The sequence below is a fragment of the Cloeon dipterum genome, chromosome 4 (assembly GCF_949628265.1).
Source record: "Cloeon dipterum chromosome 4, ieCloDipt1.1, whole genome shotgun sequence".
Lineage (NCBI taxonomy): Eukaryota > Metazoa > Arthropoda > Insecta > Ephemeroptera > Baetidae > Cloeon > Cloeon dipterum.
The window spans coordinates 33,042,445-33,070,039 of record NC_088789.1 but is presented as its reverse complement, the minus strand read 5'-3'; the positions used below and the strand labels follow the sequence as shown (position 1 = coordinate 33,070,039).

At 39.8% G+C, this 27,595-nt stretch overlaps 2 protein-coding genes across 2 annotated transcripts; one reads left to right on the top strand and one right to left on the bottom strand.

The window, feature by feature from the left end:
• Window positions 1-700: 700 nt before the first annotated feature.
• Window positions 701-18,617, bottom strand: LOC135941846 (uncharacterized). The gene is made up of 13 exons (XM_065487594.1): window positions 18,503-18,617; window positions 13,318-13,447; window positions 11,856-11,902; window positions 11,671-11,752; window positions 11,412-11,614; window positions 11,180-11,358; window positions 10,977-11,118; window positions 10,703-10,919; window positions 10,396-10,649; window positions 10,123-10,337; window positions 9,984-10,059; window positions 1,547-9,922; window positions 701-1,243 (listed from the first exon to the last, which is right to left on the bottom strand). The coding sequence occupies exons 2-12, from the start codon at window positions 13,362-13,364 to the stop codon at window positions 3,342-3,344; spliced, it is 8,043 nt and encodes a 2,680-aa protein (XP_065343666.1). The 5' UTR covers window positions 13,365-13,447; window positions 18,503-18,617; the 3' UTR covers window positions 701-1,243; window positions 1,547-3,341.
• Window positions 18,618-21,503: 2,886 nt separating this feature from the next.
• On the top strand, window positions 21,504-23,216 carry LOC135941851 (cell adhesion molecule Dscam1-like). The gene is made up of 5 exons (XM_065487599.1): window positions 21,504-21,743; window positions 22,005-22,087; window positions 22,144-22,284; window positions 22,587-22,807; window positions 23,040-23,216. The coding sequence occupies exons 2-4, from the start codon at window positions 22,013-22,015 to the stop codon at window positions 22,626-22,628; spliced, it is 258 nt and encodes an 85-aa protein (XP_065343671.1). The 5' UTR covers window positions 21,504-21,743; window positions 22,005-22,012; the 3' UTR covers window positions 22,629-22,807; window positions 23,040-23,216.
• Window positions 23,217-27,595: the final 4,379 nt, after the last annotated feature.

Sequence of the window (27,595 nt, the reverse complement as noted above, 5' to 3'; positions counted from 1 at the left end):
CGCTTTTTGCTTCTGATTGTTAAAATTTAATTTTTATTTTTAGATACAATTAAAAGCCTCCAGAAGGTATTTAATAAAATTGATAGTTGACATTTTCAATTATTTGTCGAATAGCGAGATTTATTTTCTTCTCCAAGCATAAGACACTCACGTAATAATTCTCGGATAAAGCAAAGTGACAAAATAATGGTTTTTCATAATTATTCCTCTTGGCTGGCGGGACGCGTGCGATTTGCTTGCAGCACTTTTTGCTCATTAACGCAACGATTTCGTCCGGCGCTGTGGCATTAATTAAAACTTGAACGAATAAATTGTTACTAACCTGTCACTAGTCCTGGGATCGACCTTTTCCCTTCTCAGCGGTGGAGACGCACTTTGGAGGCTGGCTTTTCTTCAAAGGTGAGTGTTGGCAACCCTTTGAATTTATTTTGGGCTCAAAATGAGACAAAGCAAGCAGTTTTTGTTCTCGTTTATATCAAGAAATTTAAATAATTGCAATCACTCGAGTGCGAAATTCGCTTTTTTTAATTTGGTCAGAGCTTCGAATGAGATTCAGTCTATCATTTATTTTGCTCTCGCACAGTCAGACAATGAAAATTATTATTTTGTGTGCTACTTTGTTGGAAATAGTTTAAATCCACGTTCTGTTTCGTGATTTAAATCGAGTCTAGCAAAAATCAGCTCGCAGAAGGGGTGGAACAATCAAATAGTTTTCAAGTTTATTTGTCTTTTTTATTTTATAAAAACAGAAATTTACACCAACGTACTCATTGCATCCGCGAAAATGGGCTTGTTTTTTCTAGGAAGGCAGAGAACCGCCTCAAAGGCTCGGGGCATGGATTTGACATCCCTTAGGGTGTCACGTGCCAGTCAGTGATCGGAAAAATATATTTTGGGGCGTGAAAGACGCCAAAGTTAAACAGAATTCGCGCGACAGACAATAAAGGAAAAAATAAACAAATAAGCCAATTTTATATCTACGAAACATTTTTTCTTCTGGTTTCGCGGCTGAATAGTGTCTCGACACGAGTTGCTAGTGATACATTTTACTATAATATAAAATATAGACAATTTACTCTACAGAGAGTCGAACACAAGTCCACGTGATTGAGCTGCAGGTGCTGCGGGCTCACCCTGGAAGGGCGAACGTAAGGGCCAGCTGCACTACCTTCTCAACCTCGGGCAGAACGACATCGCCTCCGATGGCGCCGAAAACCCTGAGACCTTTTCCATATATGATGTGCTAGAACAATCGGAAAACAGATTCGTGATTTGTGAAAAAAATGCTCCATATTGATATTTATAATGATCTAATCATAAATTACAAGAAAGGTGATTCAACGGCCTCAAAAACACTATTTAATTAAAAGCTAGGAGATAATTGGACGGCTAGTGCACCGTTCTAGATAAAAATTAAAATTGCTGCTTTTGCGGATATGCAAAGCTTCCAAATTAAAAAATGGCTAAAGAAATTCAAATCACAACTATAAAGTCATCGTTTTTTAATTTTTATGAAAGTTACCCATTTAAATATGGTGGACCTTACCTTTCCCTTTAAAAGTCGTTTGCACATTGACAATTTGAGCGATGGAGATGGACGGTGGTGGTTTGCGGGAACTGCTTCTGCGTCGAGTGTTTCGAGGAGGTGAAGCGGCCGGCGCCGTCGTCCGCGCTGCCAAGGCCATCCTCGACGCCAACCCTGCAGCCGAAATCCTCCTTTTCTCCAACGTGAGACATTGTTTTAATAATAAATCGGTTGGGGAAATTAAACGCGAGGGGGGGGGGGGAAATATGGTTTTTCGCATGCTGGACGTGCTGCAGAGGAAGTTGACCGAAAACGAAATTTCCTGCGCTCAGGTCCAGGAGGCTGTCGACCTATAATCAAGGTATACAATAGTTTTAAAGGAATTCTCATTACAAAATTTGATATATCAATTTAATTCGCTTCCCAACCAAATTTTAGGACGCTCAAATATCATACTTCGCCGTTCCAGAGATGAAAATTCAAATTTTCAGCTATTAAATACAAATTTCGATACAGATATCTAAACCAGGCGTCAGGTAAACTAAAAAATATTCAAGCTGGATCATAAAATGTGACAACACGGAGTAATTTACGATTATGGAAGCACACCAGGTTTAATTCCAAAATAAACGGGAAGTTAAATAAACTGGCGCCAACTGTTGATGTCTGATTCAAACATGAAGCTACGTAATAATGATACAATTTCACAGCTATATACGGAACAAAAAACAACCTTTCTCCTGATATCCAGAGACCTTGAAACTGAGTTCAGGATCAATTGTTCCTACCTGTCAGGACGTGAATTTCCCCTCTTTCGGATTTCGATCCTTTTGCGGGACTCAAAATTCTGGTTTACCGTTAGTTCAGGACGCGCGCAGAAGAAGGTGACGATGCTGCTGCTTCCCGTCGGTCGCTCGGGGTTCAAAGGGTCTGAACCTGACGGAGGTGCCGCACGTCTTCCTCAACGAGCCGATCCTGAACCCTGCGAGCGAGCTGCGGGTGCCGGGCCGCGTCCACCGCATCGGCCAAGACAACTTCAGAGGAATGGAAAAAAGGTGTTGTTCGACCCTGGCTCAAGGTGCAGTTTGTTTTCTGCTTTCAGGGAGACTGAGGTGCACCGCTTCCTGGTAAGAGGCACCTCTCCTTTACTTTAATATAAAGAAGATATATAAACTAATATAGCGTTACAAGAATCTACGATATATAAGTGCAATTTGGTAACATTTGACAAACCTGAGGAGTAAGACCAGCTCACAGCAGTTCTATCACTACCGCATTTACTTTTTAACTTTATTTTAGATATTAACTGATGAGTTTCAAAATTTAAAACGAATAAAAGTTCCAAATTAAAATCTATTTAAAATTTTCTTTTTTTTTCTATCAATAATTAATTTACTACATAACGTCCTTAAATTAATACCTTCTAATCTGGAAATATTTTGCGTAAACCAGGTAAAATGATAAGAGTTCTTATGTAGAAAAAACTTCCTTAAGCTTAAGCTTGAAGGTTATCAAAATAAAATTTGAATATTCAACCTACTATATTTCTCGCTTACACGAGGCCACTTTTTAGCATGTATATGTAATGTGCTGAGGTGATTTTAAAAAAAGAAACGATAATTATATTTAAATACACATTTTAATTATTGTTACTCCAACATTATATTCATTAAAAACATATAAATATACAATATAATAGTCCCCAACACAATATACCGAAAAAACATATTTCATTTTATATACAGTTCAACACAAACATCTGAAATACCTTATAGAGATGATAAAATTTAAGAAATCATGTAGTTGCACTTGACAGTTATTTTGACCAAATATTTTTGATCCGCTGAAAGCGAAATATTCGGTTCCACTGGGACCGAATTTTTCCACCTGAATTAGGAGCGCTCAACTTATTCAGTAATTCCACCAACTTTAATTGATCTGATTCTTTAGCGTAGTTTAATACAGTTTTACCCGCTCGATCTGATTTGGTGATGTCCACTTTGTTGTCCACCAAAAACTCAACGACCTCCCACATATTTTTGCGGCATGCAAGCAAAAGAGCGGTCAAACCAAGCTCATTGCTTTTGTCCAGATCGACTTCGATTCCCTCATCGACTAGCCAACGAATTACTTCGGGTGAGCCGCGAATGACTGCCAGGTGAAAACAGGTGCTTCCGTTTTTCGTGATTTCCGTCACAAGCCCTTTGTTCAGATTGTGCAGGAATTTTACAGTTTCCAGGTCTTTCAGGGCATGGTGCATCACGTTCATTCCGTCGCTGTCCTTCAAAGTTAAATCAGCGCCACGCTCGACCAGCATCTGAACTACATCCAGGTTTCCAGAAAACGCTGCCCAATGCAAAGGAGTTCTTTCCTTCTGATCTTTGGAACCGATGATTGTGTCTTCTCTGGACAGCAAAATGTCAACGGCGTCCCATTTTCTGTGCTTGCAAGCGAGAAGAAGAGCTGATTCGCCATTGCAGTTTACCGCATTCAAATCTAATTTTTTGTTATCGACCAGCCAACTAATCACACTCTCGTCAAACTTTTCGCTACTTTCCATCGCCAAGACTAACAATGTGTTGTCCTCCTTGTCAACGTGTTTGACAAGTTCAACGAGAGTCTGTTGAATGTTCAGAGAGCCATCTTCGTCCTTCTCTGAGGCCATATGATCAAACAGAATTTTAACTAAGTCCAAGTGTCCCGATCTTGCTGCATGGTGCAGAGCTGTTCGTCCTTTGTTGTCCTGAATGCTGACATCTGCTTTTTTCTCCACAAGAATTTGTATGACTTCAAACCTATTTTTTGAACATGCAATCATCAACGCAGTCTCACCATTTAGATTTTTAGCGTTCACGTCTACTTGAGCTTCATCTAAGAGCCACCGAATCACCTCAATCGAATAATCATATATCCCGATTGCAATGTGCAAGGAAGTGTTTTTATCTTTGGTCACTTCCTTCGCCAGTTCTCTGTCCAAGCTTTTAACAATATCCAAGTGTTGCAATGCGTAGTGCATTGTGTTCTTTCCGAGATTGTCTTTCAAAGTCGGATTGACACCACGTTCGATAAGCTTCTGCACCAAATCAAAGTATCCTGATTCTGCAGCATAATGTAGAGGGTTTTTTCCTTCTTCATCTTTAACTTGGATATCCACATCCTTCGTCAATAGAGTTTCGACAAAATCCCACTTTCTCCTCATACAGGCCACAATAAAAGCTGAATTGCCCTCATCGTCCACGGCATTTAGATCGATTCCGGATTCATTGATTAGCCAATGAACCACATCCCTATCAACCATATAAAAAAATTCGATCGCATACAGAAGTAAAGTGTTTTGTAGAGTGTCCACTGCTTTTATGAATTCCGAATTTTTCCTGTTTAGATATAAAATCATTTCCTTACTTTTCAATCCGTAAAACATGACATTTCTGTTTTCATCGTCCTTTTTCCTCAAATCAGCGCCACGATCGAGCAGATTTTGCACTAAATCCACACATCCTGATGTGACGGCATGGTGCAGGGCAGTCCTCCCACCTCTATCTTTATTGCTTAAGTCGATGTCCTTGTTTGTCAACAAATATTCGACGACGTCACTTCGATTCTTACTACAAGCCATCATAAACGCTGTCTCACCGAATTCATTCGTTGCATTCGCATCGATTTTAATTTCTTCGATGAGCCAAAGGATCACTTCAAAGGGACAGTCGTCGTTGTCAATTGCAAGGTGCAGGTAAGTGCTGCCATCGTTTGTCACTTGCTTCACTAATTCACCGTTTTTCTCATGCAAGTATTTTACCATTTCAAAGTTCTTCAAAGCATGCAGTAAAATATTTCTTCCATTCTTGTCACGAACCGTCAAATCACCTCCATTATTAATTAGATTTTCAGCAACTGTCAAATTGTTTGATTCAATGGCGAGTGTTAGAGCTGAAGTTCCTGTCGTGAGTTTTAAACTCTTAAAAATTCTCTGGTCGAGGAGCATTTCCTCAAGTGCTCGATAGTTCTGTACTTTGGCTAATTGAAGGGCCTTGGATCCATCACCATTTTGTAAATTAACATCGGCGCCCTTGCCGGGAAGCTTTTGCACTGATTCTGGGCAGTTGATTTCCATAGCAAGGTGCAACGCAGTCCATTCATTTTTGAATTTTGATTCCAAAATATCCGCATCTATGGCGTGGTCGATCAGCTTTAGTGCTAATTTTGGATTATACCTTGCAGCAACGTGCAGAGCTGTCCATCCTTCTCTATTTTCTAAATACACATCAGCACCATGGTCCAGCAACTTTTGACTCAGCTCTGGATTATACCTTGCAGCAAAGTGCAGAGGAGACGATCCCATTTTTGTATTTGAATTTACATAAGCACCATGGTCTAGTAGCGTTTGACTCAGATCTGGATTATACCTTGCAGCAAAGTGCAGAGGAGTCCATGCATCAATTTCTTTTGAATTAACATCAGCACCGTGATCTAGCAGCGTTTGACTTAGTTCTGGGTTATACCTTGCAGCAAAGTGCAGAGGAGTCCATGCATCAATTTCTTTTGAATTAATATCAGCACCGTGATCCAGGAGCGTTTGACTCAGTTCTGGATTATACCTTGCAGCAAAGTGCAGAGGAGTCCATGCATCAATTTCTTTTGAATTAATATCAGCACCGTGATCCAGGAGCGTTTGACTCAGTTCTGGATTATACCTTGCAGCAAAGTGCAGAGGAGAAGATCCCATTTTTGTATTTGAATTTACATCAGCACCATGATTTAAAAGCGTTTTACTCAGCTCTGGATAAAACCTTGCAGCAAGGAGCAGAGGAGTCCATGCATCAATTTCTTTTGAATTAACATCAGCACCGTGATCTAGCAGCGTTTGACTCAGTTCTGGGTTATACCTTGCAGCTAAGTGCAGAGCTGTCCATCCATTTTTATTTTGTAAATTCACATCGGCGCCATGATTGACAAGCATTTCTAAAATTTCTGGATAGTTCTCTAGTGCAGCATGGTGCAGAGGGGTATTTCCAAAAAGCTTATATTCATTGTTGACATCAGCTTTATTTTTTAAGAGAACTTCCAACAAATCCAGATTTCTATTAACTGTGGCGATGTTTAAACATGTCAAACCATGATTGTTCTTGGAATTTACATCCGCACCACATTGTATCAATTTTATCGTTAATTCTGTTGAGCCTTTGTAGGCTGCGAGGTGCAGAGCTGTTTCTCCCCTCTTAGTTTTCGAATCGATTTCAGCACCACTTTCGAGCAGCATTTGAACCAAATCTTTATTGTTCGTTAGAATGGCGTAATGCAACGCCGTCCATCCATTGTGATCCTTCACATGCATATCAGCTCTTTGGCTAAGCAACTGGAAGACCAAACCAAAATGTCCTTCTTCTGCGGCATAATGCAGAGCCGTTCTTCCATCTTTGTCTTGCCTGTTGATGCTCGAATTCTTGGATTCAAGCAAATTTTTAACCTTATCCCAGTTCTTTTGTTTACAGGCAAGCAAGAGTGAACTCTCCCTCTCTTGTTCATTGAACCGCATATTCTGTCCAGTTTCGTTCTTCTTCTGCATTAATCTAAACTCCCCTTTCTCTTCCACTAATTGCAATGCCGTACGTCCAGATTCATCTCTCATTGACAAATCTCCGCCTTGTTGAATCCATTGTTGCAGTGACAGCAAATCACCAGCTTCTGATACGGAGAAAATCACCGATGAATTCATCAAGTCATACTTTGCGGAAGGATCAATGTGTTGTACTCTTAGAAACATTATTATTGATTTGTCTAGTCCTCTTTCATCAGCTATACCAGAAGCTCTATCATCTTCATTGTCCTTGGCACTTAAATCAACACCAGCGTCTTCAAACAAAAACCTCGCAATGTCCACGCTACTCGAAATTGCTTTTCCAAAATCCTTTGGGTTGCAATATTGCGCCAAAATATGCAAAGCTGTTTGTCCTTTACTTGTCTTTCCCTTAGCAAGTTGTTTGCTCCGTGAATGTAGTAGCTTAATTGTTTCAATATTTTTGTCTAACAGACAAGCAAAGTGTAACGCGTTCCAGCCGTCAACGTCCGTGGCTTCGATGTCGGCACCGGCCTCGATGAATTTTGCAACAAGATCAGTATAACCGTACTTTGCAGCGTAATGAAGGACACTTCTCCCCTTTTTATCCTTTTCTTTGACTCCGCCTTGAAGCATCAAGAAGTGCTCATAATTTTCCAGCTCAAATTGCGTCCAATATACACTCTCTCCGTCAGGGATCAAAGATTTGATATCAGTGTTTGGTAACTGAGCTAGCCATTCGAGTACTTCCCACTTTCTCATAATAGCTGCCAGTTGCATTGGGTTTTTACCATCCTTCGTTTTACTTTCAATCAAACCAGGGCACTTTGAAAGAAAATACGTGGCTATTTCTTTGCGTCCGTACATGATAGCATATTGGAATGGATTCCAAATATCTTGCAGCCCATCGAGAACCAATGTGGATTCATCTCTTTTGAATAAGCTGGGATTTTCTTCCATTAGGAACTTCAGCAGGTCCAAATGACCGAATTCTGTGGCCACATTCAAAGGATCATAGAGGGTACTGCCATAAATTACTTTTTGAGCTCCGTGTTTGAGCAGAACTCTGAAGCACTTGACACTTCCATATCTGCAAGCCGCAAAGAGACTGTTTTCTTCTTCATCAAATGCATCAACAGCACGAATTCCAATCTGGATAAGCATCTCGAGAATAATGTCAAAATCATTTCGGATTGCTGTAAATCCTACTTTCTTCAGATTTTTGCTCGTTTCAGAATCGTTGGAATAGCAGGCTTCAATCATAAGTGGAAGATCCGCAAATTCCAATCTGAATTTCTCTAGGACGACAACAGAATTATTCTCTTCAATATTTCGCAGCAAATCAGGCAAAATTTGTTCCAAACTTGATTTATCAACAATTCCCATTTCCAGCAGTTGAACGGCAATTTGTTCATTGCCGATTGCACTCATCAACAGCTCTGGGCTTTTTTCCATGCAAATGGAAGAATTTGAATTTGCATGAAACGAAATTCGGGGCTTAATCATTAAGAAAACCTGTCTTAGATTATTTTCCAAAACCTTTTTCAAGAAATTGTTAGGACCAATCGATTTGGCGACAGCTAAAAGAGCCTCCACATGATCCCCCAAGTCTTCAGGTTTTTCTTTTTGCTGAGTGCAGTAGAATAAGTCCAGAAACTTCCTGCACTGCGCAGAAGTACTATCTTGGAAAAGCGCCGAATCCAATAACTGTGACAGATTAAAATCATCCAAGAACTGCTTTGTAGCCAGGAATTCAGCAAACGTCTGGTGCAAAAACGTGACTTCTCCGTCCAGAACAGTCGCAACGCCGTAGTCGTTCATCTTTTCCAAGTCTTCCCTGCTTATTCCGCGTCCAATCAGGTTCTCATTCCTCAGGAAGCGTAAAGCAATCAACTGGAGATGTATCGAAGCCAATGCCATCTTTAGACGGAAATTTGTGCTGTCGTCAATGTTGTATCCATCCCTCAGTAGGCAGAGCTCAAGTTTCTTCTCAACGACCTTTGCGTAAATTTGATACAAGTTTCCTTCGCTTCTAATTGAGGCTAGCAACGATAGATGCAACGAATTCTCCAAAATATCTTTCTCCTCGAAATCAGTTAAAAACTGTTTGCATTCTTCTTCATTCTTTCCTGTCACAATCTTCAAGAAATTGATTTGCTTTTCTTCGTTCAGAGGTTCAACCCCTACAAGTACGTCGCAAACAATGCGTTCCTTGATTATTTCTGCCTCGTGAGGTCTGGTTGCAATAAACATGGATACTTCCCTTCCTTTCAAAGAATGGAACAATGTGATCACTTTTTCTCTAAGATGAGGATCAATTTCATCGAAACCGTCAAAGAAAACAATGGCTTTTTTCTCCTCAATCCACCTTTTGATGTCGTCTGTGGAATGAAATGTTGCACTAGCAAGGAATTGGTTCAAGGTGGGCTTGTTCAAAATTGTTAACGAATGTTTCTTCAGCGAAATATACAAAATTTTCAATTCAGGGTTAGATTTCCCGAGTTGGTAAGCTATTTCTTTTAGAACTGTCGTCTTTCCGGATCCAGCAACTGAACTCATGAGCCAAACATGCCCCCTATCAAAGGATTTTTTTGCTTCTCTAACCGTCTCATCAAATTCAAAGGTATTGACCTTCGAGCTATCATTTTCCCTCAATCTGAAACTCTGACTGACGAAAGTACGTGGCCAGTCGGGGAAGTCGAGGAGGTATTGCAGCGTAGAGTTGAGCAAAACTTTGTTCTTCTTTGATTCAGAAATCAGCAAAGAATACAACATCTCCTGTAGACTTTTTCCTTTTTTGAGATCCTTGCTTTTGAAGATCCTGATCAGCTTTTCTAACAAATCTATTGAAAAAATTATTTTTTATCTTCATAAACGCAAGTATAAAGCTTAAATTCTCGTTACCTTTATCCTTTAAAATCAGAACCAGCCAGCCACTGTGATTCGTAGCCGAAATATCAAACTTTCCCTCTGGTGAGAGCTTTGAGAAGGGTTAAATTAAATTATTCCTATACATAAGTTCCAAATATGAGCAATGACTTACTGTGTCACGTTTCGAAGCCTCTTGGTTAATTAGAACAAATATTTTTGGCTTTCCGATCCACTTGGCGTTTTTCGGTCCGACAAAGCTGTGCAGAATATCTGTGAGTGGCTTCTTCTCTTGTCCGACAAGAATGCAAACTTCCTTCGCATCGTTTTCACTCACTTCGCCAAAAATGCATGTCAAAATGCAGCCGACGTCGTGTTCTAACTCACTACCTGAGAAATTCGTATGAATCAAAGTCTATTAAATATCGACAAAATATTTGAAGCTTACAGATTTTTAAATACGAGTCCAAAGAGAGTTTGTTTAGTTGAAATAATCTTGTCTCAAAATCCAAGTTACGAACAGACTTAACAAGTTTTTCTACTTGTTCATCACGTTTTTCATACAAAATGAATGCGTTTCGACCTCTAATGTTTTGTCCTTCATCAGACTTCCATGTGAATTGTTTGGAATACGTCGTATTCGACCCAGGTTTCACCATTTTTCCATCAGTGTTTGGGAATGTCACTGGAGCAATCAGTGACCTTAAAGAGAACGAATTAAAATTTTTAATTAAATTTAACCAAAAGCACTTCACCTTGAAATAAAGAATTCTCGGTCTTGAGAGAACATCTTTAATTCTGGCGTCTGACCCAGGGATTCGCGTGTATTCAAATTAGGCATGGACGAAAAGTGCACCTTGTTCTGCACCATCGAGAGGAATGTCAACAACGGCTTTTCCTCAGTCTGATTTAAACAGTCACAGTATTTTTGTACAAACCAAGACCCAAGTTCATTTCTGTTTGCTAGCGTTGCTTTAAAAGGAATGAAATTTCAAAATTAAGGTGATATATCATTAAGTCGAGGCATACTTTCGACGGTTGAATAGAAAACCACCAAATTGTGGATTGCTGGAGTGAACGTGATCCTACTGGCGTTTCGGTTTTTGTACGTCTCTTCACACACTTCCTTATTCCTGTTGAATTTTGGATCGGGTAATTCCCCGCGACAGGGCTGGAAATTAGAGTACTTTCCTTCAAAAACTGTAAACCGTAAAATTGAGTATGGAACCTACGCCGAAATTGATCAGTTTGAGGCACTTTTCGAACTTGGTCAACTTTTTGATCGAGTCGAAGACTTCATCTGTCGTGAAATGAGCGTTTGTTTTTTGATCGTCGAGTAAGTGGTCGGTATAAATGATGCCATCTTCATATCCATGAGATAGCACAAAAAGGAGAAACACGTCTGGGGGATCTACAGATTAATCAATTTCAGTAAAAGTACTTTTTTCAAAAGATTGCGCAAACCTTTCGAGGAGAAAAATCGTAACAGCTCTTTCTGATCACCAAGAATATCGAGCAAATGCTCTTTTTTCGGTGATTTCAGATCACGAAAGTTGCAATTCCTGTTATTTCCGAACGTTGTTTTCAGGTTCTGCACGTCATTAGAATCCCCTTCTCGAGCAATTGCTTGGTTCTCAAAATCATAGTGGACGACAAGGACAAAGACGCTTTGAACAAAAGGGCAGTTAATTTCAGAGTTAAAGCTTTCTAGGTTTATTTTTACTCGTTTGCGGGAATATTTATCTGGCCGTCCGTTTTAAAGAAACCAAGGCTTGCCTGTTCATTGGGACGACCTTCTTTTTCTCCTAGAAAATTACATCCAAGTTTTTTTCCATTGAATTTTGTTTTCCATTTGAGAGTCACGCCACGCCCACTTAACCATTTACTTATTACGTAACATTTTAATACCTTTTTTTAATATTTCCTCCAATGCATTGTCACGTCTGCATAGAAACCTGAAATACAAGAGACCTTTTGCTTAGCGATGAATAAATCCTAAACTTCAAATTCTAATAAAATGCTAGTTATTCCCGAGCTTCGAACATGGAATTTCGCACCATTATTAACAAGTACTACTTCAAATTATCCAATTGACCTCTTAATTCGCGCAGAACTGCATATATTTATGTTTTTGAAGTCATTTTGCTGCCCCAAATGATGTGTTTTTCTTTTTATAATCAAGCATTTTTACAGGAACATCAGAAATCAGCAGTTCAATTCATATATTGCGTCTGGTTGGCAAAGTCTGGTGGCACATGGCTCACAATAAGACCTCTTAAAACCATATTATTTATCCTTTACGAAAACTTTAACCTCAAAGACCCCAGCCCATTCTCAGGAGTGTCAAAGCAGAGTGGGATGTATTATTTGAGCAGCTCAGGGATCTAATACTGGCTGCCCAACGTCAGAGATTGTAAAATGTGGTTATTTTAGTGACTCGAAATGCTCGAATAACTGAACGGGCTGGTTTTTGCACCTTTCCAGTGGCTTTAGGGACAAATGTCCGGCGTTATAGAGGTCTGAGCGAGCAACGCCGCGTTTTTTGCTCGAGCAAGCCGTAGCCGCCAGCTTTTGCGAGCCGCGCCATTCAAAAAATAGTTTTCCACGATTCTACACCGATTGGCTAAACCGATTTTGGTTTTCAGCACGCCATAACTCATAAGAAAATTAATAAGTGAAGAATGCACAGTAACAGAATTGAGTCTAAAATCGCAGCGAAAGTGATGTGCCTTAAAATTAAATTTATTACAAAAATTACGCGGTGGCGCTGTCTGTTGGTTACTTCGAACACTAAGGGCTTATACAACTACCAGAGTGTGTTGGATATTAATATTATTAATATTATCCTTACTCCTTACTGACAAAAATGGCTAATTTTAAAAGTTAAGTAGAAATTTGAAAAATTACGAATCTGGTAAGGGGTCGAGGGGGGACTAAACAGGGACAAGGTTAAAGGTATCAGGGACAGGGACAAACAAGAGTAAAAAATGGGACAGGAACGGGATCAAAAACCTGTCCCGGTTTCCCTTTCTATTCCAGTCGCCGCGAATCTCGCTGGAGCAACGCCAGCTGCAGGTGAAAAAGGGTCAAAAATTAAATAATGCAGGAGAAAAATCGTCTTCCGGCCTTCCAGGCCGTTAAGCCGCCGTAGGGCAGAAATTCGGATTAGCTGGTCCTCTAAATAGTCTAAATGTCGCGGCTGACAATAAGACCTTTAAAATACATATGTACTCAGGGGTGCGTTAAAAACCTTATTGTTTGTTCGACAGATTCAATTTAAAACAGTTTTAATTTTGCACAATGAAGCAAAAAGCTCTTTTGCATAAATCAATTCACTGTCGGAAATGAACTTTTCTTTTTCAACACTCACCGCTTCAGCAGGGCGTAGAGATACAACAATATCGTCTTGACAACCATTATCAAACTTGTTGGCACTGCCCGCTAACTCGCATCACGACGCACTTCTGGCTGCTCTCCACGTCTGCAGATGCTTTCGAGATCTGCAACAAGGATGAAAAACGAGATTAGAGACAACTAAGACTTGTTAGGTGGCAGGAGAGCTCTGCCATAACTGTCGCCCGCGGTGTCAATCACACAACAATTGGTTTACCGCGCGGGTTTCAAATGATAAAATAGTTTTGAAGCAAAAAGGCTCTTTATGCTCTTAATTTTGAATCTAGACTTTTAATATATGTATGTCGGAGTTTGCAATCGGATTTGTTGTAATTGTCAAGGTTGTGGCTACATTTAACACAGTTCAATATTTTTTCCTCTTTTCTAGTAAACGTATCGCCATTGTTTGCTCCTAAAAATTAGGGAAATTACCAATTTTATAAAAGTTCAGATTTCCCGGTATTTTTAGGGTGTGCTTTCAAATTGTTAGATTTAGATAATATATGGGACACGCAGGCCTAATGCAATTATTTTGCCAATAATGAAAACCATTCACACAATCGAGGTGCTTTACGTAGGATAAAGCAACCACGGCTTTTTTAACCTCTGGTTTTTACGTCGCGAGAACGATCAAAGCCCTTCTTTCTTCTTTTTTATGAAGGTATGATTTTTTTTTAATCAACAAAAACGTATTTTTAGTGCACCTCTCATTATTCAGGATAGAAGATTGTATCTTCTAGCATGCATTGGCATCCGCGTAGGATGCGTCTGGTCTGCGTTTCAAATTCGAAGAAATTTCAATACAAAGAAATAAAATATACGTAGGTTTCTAACGAGCTAAAAATTAATAAGAAGAAGTATAATTAATATAATCTCAATATAATGCAATATCTATTAAGAGTAAAAGAGCAGTAGAAAAAATGATGAAATATTTAATCGTGTCAGGTGTTTCATAAAATATGAAAATAAAATGATTTATAGAAAGAAGACCGCTGTTGCTCACGAGTGCACAACCAAGAAGTGCTGCCGTGTGTCCTTCGCAAGGAGATGGTTCGCCAATTTAGCAATGTGAAAAATGCTTTACTGGATTTTTGCGCAAGAGAAAAAAGGTGGTAAAACAGTTTTGGTTTTTATTTGGCATTTTTCCGAATTTTAAACGCGAAAAGATCACATTTCGCGACAAATTTATATACTGATTTTGTGAAATTCCTAATTATTGTTCATCAATCATGAGAATTGTTGAACTTAAATAAAAAATGTGTGTGTTTCAGAAAGATGCGTAAATTTGGAGAAAGCCCCGAAAAAAAAGTTTATTTTTGAATCAGTACATAGGTTTTTTCCGGAAAAATTCGGTTTTGGGGAAACCCTACACAAACCACTGACCCACGGGAGGCGTCGCGCTCGCAAAACGTCAGCATCTGCTCATCTGCTGCCGAAGTGGTTGCAACATTTTAACTCACAAAGCCGCACCGAAATCGTTTATTTGACTCAAATAAAAGCGAATTCACCGCGTGTTCTCGTCGGATCGGCGCACACGCGACCTAATAAGGACAATTTCTATAATTCGGTGCTTCTAGCTGCGGCCGAGCGACAAAATAATTTTGATTGGCGCGTCTTCAACGTCGACTTGTGTTAGCAAACGGAGGCAACCTCGCGCTCGTGCGGCCCCCGAGTGTTTGATCGCTTTCGCGGCCTTGGCCCGAACGCCGCTATCAACTGGCCGCGACTAGAATAACCGACAGATAGAGGTCTGAACCGCCCAATTTTTGTCGGCTGCTGGCTCATCCGGCTTAGCCGCGGAAATCTCGCTAATATTAAAATAGAGGCGGCTGCTGGCTCACGGCGCGGCTCGAGTCACTCACAAATCACGTTTCTCAATTCAATTTTTACCCAAAATTATTTTTTTAAAGATGCTAGTGATTGGGTTTCACAAATTAATTAATTTATTTGTACATTTACTATCAGATAAAAGTTGTCTCAAGACAGGGAACTGAAAATGGAAACCGAAATCTGGTCCTTTTCCGGATTTTCACACGGAACCAAAAATATTTTAACCGGCAAAAGACAGGAGATTATTTCAATAAACAAAAATTTTCAGATTTTCTTTTTTAATTAAAATTAATAAGAACAATTCTCACCAAAGCAAAAAAAGCAGGCTGATAATTTTAGTGTTTTTTATTAGATTTCAAGAAATTACACTACAAAAATAAAAAAATGAAATTTTTCGGTTTTTTGGATTATTTGTTCTTCTAAATCTCAGGTTCTAATTGTCAGAATCTCAAAAACTACCAACAGTTAGATTCGTCTTGACCTATTCTGAGCAGCTGAAGGGGTTTGGGGGTGCATACTCCCATCCCCTTTGATCCCCAACGCTAAAATTTTGACAATAATCGACGATCGTTTCCTTGCGCCGCTCACTGCTCATCTTTTGAGCTGTGTATGTCAACTTTGGGGTGGAGAGAAAACACCCCTAAACCCTTCAGCTGCTCGGAGTAGGTGGAGATGAGTACTACAGTGGGTAGTTTTTGTAATTGTGATGCTTAGAACCCGAGATTTGGAGGTGCAAATAACCGAAAAAATATTTAGGAAATGTTTAAATTTCGTAATTTTTTCAATCTCGGGTTCTAACCATTAGAATTGCAAAAATAACCACCGTTAGACTTGTCTCGACCAACACTAAGAAGCTTATGTGTTTAACCCCATCCCCCTTTCAACCCCATTACTACAATTTTGATAATATAATTTTATCATGCTCCCTCTCTGGGCTCAAAAATATTTTATCCTAAAAAATCTTCTATATTTTAACACTATATCTCTTATTTTTGTTAAAAAATGAAATGCAAATTAATATAGAAATCCAGAGAGGTGTAAAATGTTTCACTTTATCGAGGGAGTTAAAGTATAGACACTTTAGGGGTGGAGGGAAGCACCGCCACAACCCTTCAGCTGGTTAGCGGAAGTCGAGACCAGTTCAACGGTTGGGTATCTTTTGCATTTTGCAATTCTAATAGTCAGAACTCAAGATTTCGAGCAGCAAAAATAACAAAATTTGAAAATTTCCCTATTTTTTCGACTTTAAAATTAAGGAATTTCTTGAAAAAATCCATCCTAATGAAATTTTCGCAATGAAACCTTCACAGCGGCATTTTTGCAATGGTAGTCGGTTTTTAAATAGTACACCCGGCTGGCTGGTGCGGCTCGCAAAAACTGGCAGCTGCGGCTGGCTCAAAATTTGAGCAAAAAAGGCGGCGCTCAGGCCTCTACGGACAGACCTTAAAACATTCGCGACTGCGCCGAGGAATATGTTTCGAAAAGAAGAGTTGGCGGCAACAGGAAATGGCTATTCTCCTACCGAGCGGATAGACGCGGGGCTAACGAAACTAATTTAAAATTCAGAGCACGGGTGGGAAATAAAACGACCGTCGAATCAACTTTTTGTTTCGCACATTCCAGCGAATTTTGTTTGACTGCTAATTTAATTAAATCACGAGCAATAGACAACAAACAACAGATGAGTCGAAGCAGCATTAACAGCGGCGAGGCCAACTGGTTTGGGAAAAGAAGACGACCTGCTGCGAGCAGCGAAATAAATTCTTCATTTATTTATCAATTCGAAAACCAAGGTGCCAACCAACGCGGCAAGTGGCAGCTGGATTCAGCGCCGTTTTCAGAGTTATTTTTTAGTTTTGGTAATTTTGTTTGGTGGAATATTTGTGTTGCTAAATATGGATTTATCCCACCTTTCCTAAAATAATTAAAAAGCTTTTTCAAGAGAGTCGCATGTGACCTGATTTTATTGAATTAGAATTGAAAATTATACGTCTAAAAGATTCACCTACGTAGAATATGGCAGGTGTGGACCTTGGTTGGGAGGGCGGAGGCGCGACTACCGTCAAAAGTTGCAGTACCGGGGGAAACCCGGGGAGCCCCGAGGGTTAAGCCCGCGAGCCCCTAGGAGCCCCGCGGCGCCCCCGCGACCGACCCGCGTCCCTATGCTCGCGGGTAAAAAAATCGCCGAATCGGCGCCGATCGGCGCCAAACTCGGTTTGTAGTTAAGCGGCGCCGCCAGAACGAGGGTCCGCAGGGCGAAACCACCGCAGGCCCCGTAGGGCAATTTAAAAAAAAATGCAAACTTTTGACTAATTTTTAGGGGTTTTTCGCCCCCACGGGGGTTGCAGGGGTGCTCGGGGGCTGAACAGGGGTGAATCCGACGCAGAATTTTGCGGCGAGTTCGGCGAACACCGGTTACGCCATCTAGCACGAACGGGGCCGGAGTTATGAATTTTTAAAGGCGAAACACCGCGCGCCGTGACACTCCAAAATGGTGGTTTTTTTGGGACTGGCGGGGGCCGTATGGGGCCGATCGCGGATTTTTTTATGTCAAAAATTCTGCCTCGACGCCGCCGGTCTGCTGACACCGAGTTTTCCAAAATTTGACCATTTTTGAGTCCGCTGCGCCATTTTGGCCAAAAAAGTCCGAATTTTCAAAAAAAAAATTTCGCGCATACCCAGCTTCGACTCGGAAACGCCGCCCAGCCATCTGAGCTAAGCCGGGAGGCCCGAAGGGCCGGACGGCGGCCGCGAAGCGGCCGTCGGCGCGCGCAGCGCCAAGTGGCGACGAGCCACTTGTTCTTGTTGTTATATTCTTTTTAATATCCTTAAACGATAATTAAATTAAGCATTTTAATTTAAAGAAACGAGGCTATATGTGAAAAGGGTTTGGGAGCAATGACACTACTACTCTGGAAAATATCGGGCTACGGTCAAGCCCGGCAGCTGTGTCGCCGCCAAAAGCAGAAAGGAGGTCTCTCCGCCCGCAATCAAATTGGTCAATGTTGATGACCTCGCGCTCTCGAGGAATTTGAAATAATGTCTCTGCTCTATCGAATGCGAGTTGGGAGAAACCGGGCCTATTATTTATACCCGACGCTTCGGACCGCACAAAATAGATTTATCAAACAAGAAATAGCTATAAATTAACACACTTAGCAGGCAGAAGTGCGTTAGAAATCTGGCGTTTGTTTGCTAAATATGCAATGTAAAAAAGTCATACTTTTGCACAACATTACACAATTATTATCTCAGGAATTTCTCAAGAACAAATAGTACACTGCTCTAGAACAGATTCACAATCGGTAAATAGCTTTTTTTTGCAAACTCACCGTTTCAGCAGGGCGAATCGAAGGGTCGCACCTAATTCGTCTTTTCGTCCATCAATCAAGCCTCGATATCACAACACGAGACTTTCGCTCGCTGAGACGGCCGACTCACTCACAAGCGACGCACTGCTCGCTGCTCGCCGCGTTTCTCGACACCTAAAAGCAACAGGACGACGTCAGAGACCACTTGTTTGCTGCCAAAGTGCCGAGCGAGCCTTCGTGCTCCATCTGACGCCCGCCGCGCGATTCGTGATTTACACAAGAATTCTTTGTGATCCGCCGGCTTTAAAATAAAATAAAAAATAAAAAATGGGATCAAAGCAAAAACGGCTTTTGCTCTTCTTCATTTCCAATCTGGGCTTTTAAAATGTGTGGGAATTGGTAATAAGTGTTTTAGGAAATGTAGAAATAAAATATGCTGAACAGATTTAAGCGGAATCAGTCCGTTTTTTGCTCCACAAAATAAGTCGCGAATCAAATGGATTCTTGGAGCCTTTTAAAGAGGAATGATAGTGGATTTCCCCGCAAAATCCTTTAACACACATACAGATTGGGTCCTAAAAATCATGCACAGTTAAAAAAATACATAGGCAGCACTGTAAATTTTCGAGAAAATCGGCCTCAAACTTAGCATTGTTTTAAACGGAGAATTTTCAACGGAATTGTGTAATCGCGATTTTCTCTGAAATTCCGCATTTCCCCAAAAAAAGACTCTGGCTGTCCGATAGATCTTGATCCGAGGATTCTAAATCATGTGAGAAAACATAGTGCAGCACTGTACATTTCGGAGAAAATTGGCAAAAACAATCTGATTGGTCAGCGCCCAGCGCTGCTGGCCAACAGAGGGGGGCGTTTCACGCCGTCGCTTCTGGTTGCATTACAGAAGGTGGCCGGCGCGCAACTCAATTATCATTTTAATTACGTTTTCATTATCAGAAAAATTTGAAATTTTCGCACGTGGTAAGGAATGAATCTGTCCTTGAAAATCAATAAAAAATTTATTTGTATTATACGCAGTCTATGATAGCCATAAGGGTCCGAGTTTGAATCTGAAAATCATTGGAATTATTAAAATAAAAAAATCATTTTTTCTGAGATGATTCTTGAGTAAATTAACTTAATTTTGGGTATTTTGATTTTTTCCCCAAAAAATTTTAAACGTTCTTTAACGGCCAGCTGAAATTTTCAGACGATTTTTTTTTCGAAAGTGGTGAATTTGAGAAAATTTTGCCGAGTGAGGAAAAACTGAAAATTTAATCAGCTTTCTGAATTTAGGCAGTATTTAACGCTACTATGAACAGGTGAATTTTAATGAAGCCAAACACAGACCCCTTTTGAAAATCTGCAATTTTTGAAAAAATAAAAAATTTATTTCAAGACTCAAAATTAATATTTTTTATCTTCTCACAATTAAATTTTCATAATTTTTCTCACCCCGAAAGCAATTAATTTCCTATGCTAAAAAAAGAGGGCGTAACCGATAAAATGCGAAAAATTGGATTTTGGGGCACTTTTGGTCAGAAGAACATGGAAAAAATAGGTCGGTTAGGGTTTACTTAACATGTAATTTCATTTTTTAAAATACAAAAATCACCATCATTCCACTTTAACGCGACGCAATGCATAACAAACAAATGTTAGACTTTCGAGATTCAGTGATTTCATGGGTCATGGCCGGATGTTTCCATGGGCGGCACTTTTCTAGATAAGAAAAATTCCGGTGCTTCTGGTCAAACGCATTGCATTACAATAATTGTGGAAAATTCTGGTCAAAATTGTAGAATGTGAGACTTGTCACCGTTGTGATAATTAATTGGCCGCAAAAGAGCTTCAAATTATAATTTCGGACATTGAAAAAAATTAAATCAGGCCGAAATTTTGCTTCAATAATTTCCAGAGAATAATTTTTAAAAATCAATCCTTTTTAGTGCTGAAAAACTTACAAAAAGTGTTGATCGCGCAGCTCGATCCGCTTTTCCCTCTGGTTTTTCTCGCGCTCGCGACTCGCGTGCGCCTGCTTCCGTTTCTCTTCTCGCTCTCCGCGAGCAGTGAGACTTTTTTTATCGCGCCGAATGGCAAACAGGCTGTGCGTCGGTGTGCGCGGTGGCCGAGCAGCTTCCCTCTCTTGACGCCTCGTCCAATTTAGAAGAAAAAAACACAAGCCGCAAAGCACTGGGAGCCGCTCTCTCATTTTGGTTAACCAACTCATCCGCTCAACTAAATTTCACACGCTTACCTAATACCTAGGCAAGAACTAAACGTGTGAATAATCCATCCTCGTCTGTTTTATTTCTATTTTTAATTCCACTGCGACAATCCAAGAAAACTGCAACCTCCCATTAATTAAATTACCCCAAAAATTCAAAGTGTTTCTTTTATAATTTGAGATTTCTATTTGCTTTAGGAAATATTTTACTCTGGTGTGAAATTTTTTAGGTTTGGTAAAATTTTTGAGGTGAAAAAACTGCGTTGAGTTACAAATTTATGTGTATTTTAAATTATAGAATGATAATTAATTTTGAACAAAACTGTTGTCCTCTTTTTCAATAATTTTTTTATTTTATAAATGATAAAATTTTGGATTCTTTAATTTTTCTCTGCAAAATTTTGAAAAAAGAGGGAATTAGAGGGGAAATTTCGCAGCCGAGAGAAACCCCATATTAATTAAGCAGTGCCCACAAATTCAGGAAAATTAAAAATAAAATTATTCAATTTTTATTGTTATAATTGTTTATTGTTTAATTTTTATTTTTATAAAAATTGTTGTATAATTCGATTCTCAACGTTTTTTCTATTTAATTTCCACGACTAATCCTTCCTTGCTCTTGTCTTGTGTGAAAATTACGCGATCGACACGCAACTACTGCCACAATTTCTAATTGAAAAGACAACACGTGGTTTTCGCGCCTAAAGAGATCGAATTGCATGACGTCACAGTTCTTGCTCGCAGCAGTAAACTCTGGCAGTTGCCACGCGAGGGCAGCACCTCTCTGACCGAGCGATTTGCTTCTCGGTGCGGCGAGCGGAGCAGCTGATTGAGCAGGCGGCCGTGTTTTTGTCGCGAATTGGCTCGTTTTTCGCGATTTTTACAGGATCGGCGGGCATGCAGCGGCTGTTGCACGCGTCGGCGCCGCTGTCGGCGCCGCCGGACAAGGCCGTGCTCGGCAAAATGCGGAAGAAAACCGGCGACACGTCCAGAAAGTGCAAGAAGGCGCCCGAGAACTGCGCCAATGACATCGCCAAGGTAAATTAAAAAGGCTAAAATTGTAAAATTGGCTCCTGCAGAGGTTTCAAGGGACCTTCGACCCCGCAGGGCGTACCTTCGAACTGATGTGGTTGGTGCATCAGCTGCCATGCGTTTAAAATTGAGAAAGTTCGTGGATTTGAAAGAATTCTTCTTTAATTTTTCATTGATTTTAAAATTTAAGATAAAATTTGAGCACCATTAAAACTCAACCAGGTTGCACTCAATTTTCCTTACAATAATTACTTTTCGACCTTTCAGGTGGTATCATGAGGACAGCGAGCAATTACTCAGTGGGTCAGCGACTCTCCATGGTGGCGCCAGGTCTTTTAAGAATCTCAAAGGTGAGTTTTACCCAGACACTGAATTTCCACCTTTAATTATTTTAAATAAAATTCAGGTTCGCCCGGAGGAGCGTGGAAAGTATTTGTGCTGGGTGAATAATTCGGCTGGCGAGGAGACGATGCGGGTGGCGCTGACTGTGACGGCGCCGCAGGTGGCCCACGTCCAGCCCCTGCACCAGGTCGTCGACCTAAGAAAGGTTTAAACATTATATTTAAATTTTGACAGTTGATCTGGTTTGTTCGGAATGGACGAAACCTGATTTAAACCAACTTCCGCAGTTTGAAGCATTTTTTTATTTCGCTCAGGGTACAAAAAGTAATGGAAGGGTTTAAAAACGCTGCTTTGGTTGACGTAGAGGTGATGAACCTTGAATTTAAAATTGTTGGTGCAACATGATGGGTTTGGAAACCGGATATTCAAGGTGTCAAACTGGCCAAAATAGCATTTTGAAACAAAAATTTAAAAAAATCGGCTCTAAAAAATATTTTTTATTTGCAGACGCGTGAGCGTAGCCGTTGCGTGAGGAGGCCGCTGCCCTGATGAGGCAGAAGCAGGAGCTAAAAAGGACACCCTGGGCAGAGTCTCGGAGGTGGAGCAGCGTCTCCGCGACTCCACCTGGTCCTCCGAGACGTCGGTGTTGAGAATGTTGAGCGGCCGCAAGCCGTATCCTTGGCGCAAGGGCCAGGTTACTCCAGCCACACTGAAGAGACCACCTTCAGGTATGCTCATCCAACCTTCCACCCTTCAAGCTGAGAAATCCCCGAGCTGACATCAGGGCAAAGACCATAAATTTATCCGAATTTTTTTTTTTAGCCTTTTTTGTGTAAATATTCCTTTAAAGGAATCAACCTTATTATACCCTGAGTCAGGGTAGAATGTTTTTTGACGTTATCTATGTTCCCACCTGGTTTCAGGGTGGTTTTTATGTAAATTTTTTCGCTCGTGTTACAGTGGTGTGCAGCAGAGGCGTGGAGCCGCTTCTCCGACTTGCACCGCGAGCCGAGCGAGGCCGAGTGCCACCTCGCTTCACCAGGGACACACCCTTCCAAACCATCGCATGAGATTCGCCGCCCCTCCCACCCTCAATCCACCTCTCAAATATATAATTCACTGCGATAACTGACCAAAGTCTCGACTTTTCTTTTTTTCAACCCAATTTTAATTTTATTTCGAGATAATTGTAAAAAAGCACGTTTTGCAGCCGTGCTTTTACAAATTAATAACAGATTTGACATTATTTTGCTGTGAATTCCTGAAGTATTTGGAAATAAAATTTAAGAATCGCCAAACAAAAGGGAGAATTTGTCTCTGTGAAAGGTTTTCCAGGTGGAATCGATTCAGCACATCAGTGGAGGTCGCGAATTTATTTCTGCGGGGAAGATGCAGCCGCAACCTGCAAAAATACCTGAATTTCGGCAGGCGGGTTTGACTGAATTAGTTGAAACTTCTGCATTAATTAAAATTGAGATTTAACTTCAACTTAAATCAGACACCTATTTTATTTGTAAATGCATTAAATCTCGGCTTGCACGCATTTTTGTTTTGAAAAGAGAATATTCAGTAAAAAAGACTCAAAGAGGTAAATAAATAAAATAGTTCACTCGCACGGTTAATTTTTTTCTAATGTTTTATCAAACTATCAAGTTTACACGACGATATGCTGAAAATTTTGTGGTTCCTTGCAATATCAACTTTAAAAATGATTAAAAACATTCTAAAATTTTATATATAGTGCGATTAACAGAATCTTAAAAACCGCACAATAATTTTTAGATAAAAGGACACGAATTTTAAAAATGACAACCAAATAATGTTTCAAATTTGAATTTGAACTAAATTTTTATGCATTTTTAACGTCGGCACGGAGCAGGAAATTCACGTTGAAATTAAATTTAATAATTTTGTAGCCACGTGTCCGATATCGACGATTGATTGGCTTGCTAAAAATTTCCTTGACCAATCACAGAGGAGCTCATCTTCAGCTGTGGTTGGTCACTCAGATTAATTCTTGCACTTATTCGAATTAAAATGTCTGCTGGAAATGACGGTGAAATTGTTGCAGCTGGATTTTGGTTATTTTGCGAGTGGGATCACGCGATTTAAAGCGATGAGTGTTACTAACCTGTCACTAATAGTCCTGGGATCCACTTTTTCCTTTCTCAGCGGTGGAGATGCTCTTTGGAGGCTGGCTGTTCTTCAAAGGTGAGTGTTGGCAACCCTTTGAATTTATTTTGGGCTCGAAATAAGACAAGGCAAGCCATTTTTTATATTGTTTTTATCAAGAAATTGAACTAATTGCATTCACTCGAGTGCGAAATTCGCTTTATTAATTTGGTCAGAGCTTCGAATGAATTTCAGTCTATCATTTATTTTGTTCTCGCACAGTCAGACAATGAAAATTATTATTTTGTGTGCTACTTTGTTGGATAAAATTTAAATCCGCGTTCTGTTTTGTGATTTAAATCGAGTCTAGCAAAATCAGCTCGCAGAAGGGGTGGATAATCAAATAGAGCTTTCAAGTTTATTTGTCTATTTTATTTTATACAAACAGAAATTTACACCAACGGCTCACTGCATCCTACGATGCGTTTAGTGATGAAAAAATTGCCGGCTGCAAAATGTTGCAATGCAGGAATCCAACAGTAATTATGTTTAAGTGACTGCCAAATAAACTTGCAACAATTATATTGCTGGTCAAGAAGGACAAAAATTGTGAAACAGCATGAATTCAGCTTAGAAAAAAAATGTGAGTTTGGTTTATTCCTCAATGAGAAACTCCAACAGAGAGAAAAATACTTCCCGATCGCGAAATTGGCCATCAATTAAAAAGCTGAACCGCCTTGAAGGCTCCGGGGATGAATTTGACACCACTTTTGGGGTGTCACGTCGTCATTTATCAGCCGAGAATTGTCGTAAGCTTTGACTTTTATTGATACGAAAATTCGGACAAATTCCGATGGAAATAATTCAATAATTTATAATTCTAGTTGGGAATTAAAAGTATGGAAATTTTTGGTGAAAATTAGAGAATGCGATGAGATTCTTTTCCTTTTGTAAAACGTCATCTCTTCAGTATATTATGGTTAAACAAATTTTTGAAATTACAGCTTTTGAAATGATTCTTTTTAATAATGCAACACTTTTAAAAATTACTTGGCTTAATTAGGAAAATATTTTGTTCCAATTACAAGAATACTGTTTAAAAATCAACCATTATTTTTGTGCATTTAGGCTTTGCATGCGTAATTACAAATAATTCAGCTCCGGAAAATTGTTACGAGTGCTGGAAAACTTGCCAAAACTGCTGATCGTGAGAGGGAAAGGTGAAGCTCATCCGTCCTTCCTTCTGGTTTGGCCCTCGCCGTCGGCTGAAGTGCCTAGACCTCCTTTTCTCTCGTGCTCGCAGTCAGCGAAGAGAAACAGAGAAGAGTGAGACTTTTCGTCGCTGCCCGCGTTTCTCCGGCTTGTAGCAAACAGGCTGCGCGCGAGTGTGTAGCAATTCAGCTTCCCTCTTTTGGCGCCGCGTCCAAATAAAAAAAAAAATGCCATCGCAGCCTCTCATTTTCCCTAATCTCCTGAAACTATTTCTAAATTTCTCAGGCTCATAATCGCAGTTGAATAAATAAAATTTTCTGCTGCGTCCAAACTATGCTTCTAATTAAAATTTAAAAATAAAAAGCCTCCGCCAGATATAATTTTATTAAAGGTCTAAATTGATGCATGAATTCGCGTTTCTCTTCTTTTTCATGTTGAAAAGCAGCTGCACATCCGCCAAATAATGTGGCTCGAGAGGAAATTCGATTTTTCCTCCGCTCATTTTTTACAAACTCATGTGCTGGCTCTGTGATCGGTCAAAGAACTTTTATTTCGATCCCTCGCAAAGGTTTAGAGTGGAAATTTCGCAGCTCAGAGCAACTATACCTTGAATTAATTTCCCCACTCGTTCCATGCTTAATTATTATTAATTTCAACGTGGAAAGTCACAAAATGAAGAAAACCGTCACAACAGCTCAGCGATAGTTTGATTAATAAATAATTTGTATATTATGTGCCCTTACCCAAAAACAACCGAGTAATATTTTCAAATCGAAATAATTCGTCGTGTCTTCTCTGATAATTTATTCAAAAATTATAAAACAGCAGGAGCAGAGCCAATTTTCATTTGGGGAGATTTGTATCAGGTTTTTTTTATTTAATTTTCGAAATTTTATAACTTAAAAAATGTTGCATGGTCCGATTTTCGACGTTGTTTCTATTTAATTTAAATGATTAATCTTTACTTCTTGTCTCTCTTGAAAATGACGCGATTGACAAGCAACTGCCACCTCTTCCGTAGAGAAAACGTGGCTTTCGCGCCCAAAGTGATCGAATTGAGAGACGTCACAGTTCTAGCAAGCTGCAGAAAACTCTGGCAGTTGCTACTTGAGGGCAGCACCACCTCTCACAAAATTAGCGGTGGCATTTCTTTTAATACCGGTAATCAAGATGATAGAAAACTCGTGAAAAAAACCTGTTTTCACCATGATTTTGGATTAAAAGCAACAAATCTAAATAAACACATTAAAATTTTACAGATTTTTGGTTCAAATTGCTCATAAATGAGGAAATATTTTATTCAACGACTTTTTAAACCGGTTTTTTTATAACTGACCAACTAGCACCTGCAATGCATGCTGGGGACGAGAAAACCCGCCATTTTTCTAACACAAATTATTTGAATTCGACAAACGAAGATGGCGGCGATATTTACACCCCATTAAGCTGTTTTGCTGACGAATTAAATTTGGAATTATAAAAGCAGAGCATCTGGAAGAGAAAAAACTGCATGCTAGATGTTTTTAACATCTATTTCACATTAAACTCGGATTTGAAGTGTCCAAACTCGAGCGCAGCAGATTAAAATTCGCAGAATAACTCATTGTCAGCTAGAAAGACCAAAGAATTAATCGTGTGTGGTTTGTTTTTTAAGTAAAATTTGCCAAATTGTAAGAGAGCACTCAAATAAGCTAGGAATATTGACGGTGAAATTGTAACAGCTGATATTTTTGTGATTTTTCCTCGACAGTGGGATCAGATTTTAAAGCAAAAGTGTCACTCACCTGTCACTCGTCCTGGGCATCCTGGGACCGATGATCTTTTCCCTCCTCGTGGAAAAGAGACTTTGGTGGCTGCATCTCATCAAAGCTGGACCGGTGGATGTTGGCATTCCTTACTTTTATCTTCTAATTTTATTTTGAGCTCAAAATGAGAGAAAAAGAAACTGATTTTGCTCTAGCTTTTACCACGAAATGATCTAATTGCGTTCACTCGAGACTGAAAAGCTTCGAATGAGTTTCCGTTGATCATTTATTTTGCTCTCGCACAATCAGACGATGAAAATTATTAATTTTAATTCAGTTATTGCGTGATTTGTTGGGAATAATGTAAATCTGCGTACTGCTCCGTTTTTTAATCGAGTCTAGCAAAGATCAGCTGAGAAGGGGTTGAATAGTGAAATTGCTCTTAGG